Raw genomic sequence first — 1,971 nt, 5'->3', positions numbered from 1 at the left:
GTCGGCCTTGGTTAGTAATTGGATGGGAGACCTCTAACGAAGACGAGGGTTGCAGAGGCAGGCAATGGCAAACCACCTCTGAGAGTCTCTTGGCATGAAAACCCCAGCAGGGGTCGCCATAAGTCAGCTATGAATTGAGGGCACTCTTCGCCATGATCTTCTAGCAATACTTGGCTGGTGCCAATTGCATCCACAATCATCCCCAAAGTCCTGTGTTGCTTTTCTCTGTGGAGTTCCTCGTTGTTTAAATCTTCTTTTTCAATGTCTTAGGTGACTTCATGGGAGCCACAATGAACTCTGAAATTGCTGACTACTACTTCCTTGCCGGACAGCCCTCCCCACCTCTCAGTTACACGGGCAGCTTCTTCATCAAGACCGAACAGTGTCAAGACCAAGAGTCCCTCTTCAACCTGATGTCTGGGATTCTGGGCCTCTCCCCATTCTCTGAAGGCCACCAAAGACAACAGCTGGATGCCACCCACAGTGTCCCCGAGGCTATCCAGAACCACCTGGACCTCTATTCCACCTGCCAACCGGAGCTGAACATCTCGGTGCAGCCATCATTAGCGGATCATGGCTATCCCAACTTCTCCAGCCCAGAGGGCATCCAAACATCCCCTCAAGTGGGCGACTCGTCCCAATGCCTATTTAACAATAAACTGTTGGACAGTAAACAGGATATCAAACTTTCCTCCCTCTCTCCCTCTCTGGAGAAGTTCAAAGCTTCCTGTTCCCATTGGGATCCTCTCCGCCAGTCTCAGAATTATTTGCCCACGCAGTATCCCTCTCCGGAGACTTTTCATTCCATAGAACCAGGCCAAACTATCCAGCTGGCATCAAAGACGGAAAACGCCCTGTCTGTCAGCTGCCAGTTGGAACTGGGCAGCCTCTCAGGACAGGCAGGGACCTTTGGGCACAGTCTAGACTTCAGCTGCCAGCCGGATCCCTTCCCCGGCCATACCCAACTCCCCAGTGACTTTGTAGAGGCCAAGATCCCCAACCTGTCGCCTCAGCTCATCCAGGAATTTGAATCTTCCTTGAGTCAGCCGGAGGTCATGCCAAACTTGATGAACCCCATTGAACAGAGGCTGCATGCCAACCATTCCCCATCGCTGATCCCCATGACGGACTTTAACCTCACCCTGTCCGCTGCCCCCTCGGCCAGCACTTTAGGGCCCAGCCATCCCACCGCCCCGGCAGAGCCAAAGAAGAAGCCGCGCCGAGGGAAGTGTTCTTCCAAATGCTTCTGCTCCAGACCCCATGAGAAAGCCTTTGCCTGCCCGGTGGAGAGCTGCATCCGGAGCTTTGCAAGATCCGACGAGCTGAACAGGCACCTCCGCATCCACACGGGACACAAACCCTTCCAGTGTCGCATCTGCCTGAGGAACTTCAGCCGCAGTGACCACCTGACCACTCACATTAGGACCCACACGGGAGAAAAGCCCTTCTCCTGCGACGACTGTGGCCGCCGGTTTGCCCGGAGCGACGAGAAGAAGAGGCACAGCAAGGTCCACCAGAAGCAGAAAGCCCGGGCGGAGGAGAAGCTAAAGGGGCTCGGGTTGTACTCTATGGGGCTGTCGTTTGGGACTCTCTGAGGCTCCTTTGAGAATGTAGCGATGGCTTCATTTTCAGGAAGAAAGGGCTGTTGGGCACTTTACCGGGCTACTCAAGTTGGAGAAGCCATCTCCGAATGGGTCGGTTCTACGGCAACAAGTGCGACAACCGTGGATTTGGGGCGTTGGTTCCCTTTGTCGAGGAAAACCAAGCAGGATTGTCCTAGCGGAAGGAACGAAGGAGGGAAAGGATCTGGTGGAATACTGCGGCAATGTAAACTCCTTGCAGGGTGTACAATGTACCACCGAAGTTAAGGGCTAGGTCTGATATGTTGCAGGCTTTTCCTGGATTTCGGCTACCCATTTGCAGTCAGCTCCAGCGTCCAAGTCCTACATTTCAGCACCACAGAGGGGGACA

The 1,971-nt window shown here is 54.1% G+C and overlaps 1 protein-coding gene across 1 annotated transcript; it reads left to right on the top strand.

The window, feature by feature from the left end:
• Positions 1–278: 278 nt before the first annotated feature.
• On the top strand, positions 279–1,595 carry EGR4 (early growth response 4). Its single transcript, XM_054989539.1, has one exon. The coding sequence runs from the start codon at positions 279–281 to the stop codon at positions 1,593–1,595; it is 1,317 nt and encodes a 438-aa protein (XP_054845514.1).
• The last annotated feature ends 376 nt before the right edge of the window (positions 1,596–1,971 follow it).

The sequence above is a fragment of the Eublepharis macularius genome, chromosome 10 (assembly GCF_028583425.1).
Source record: "Eublepharis macularius isolate TG4126 chromosome 10, MPM_Emac_v1.0, whole genome shotgun sequence".
Taxonomy (NCBI): domain Eukaryota; kingdom Metazoa; phylum Chordata; class Lepidosauria; order Squamata; family Eublepharidae; genus Eublepharis; species Eublepharis macularius.
This window is presented reverse-complemented; position numbering and strand designations above follow the sequence as displayed.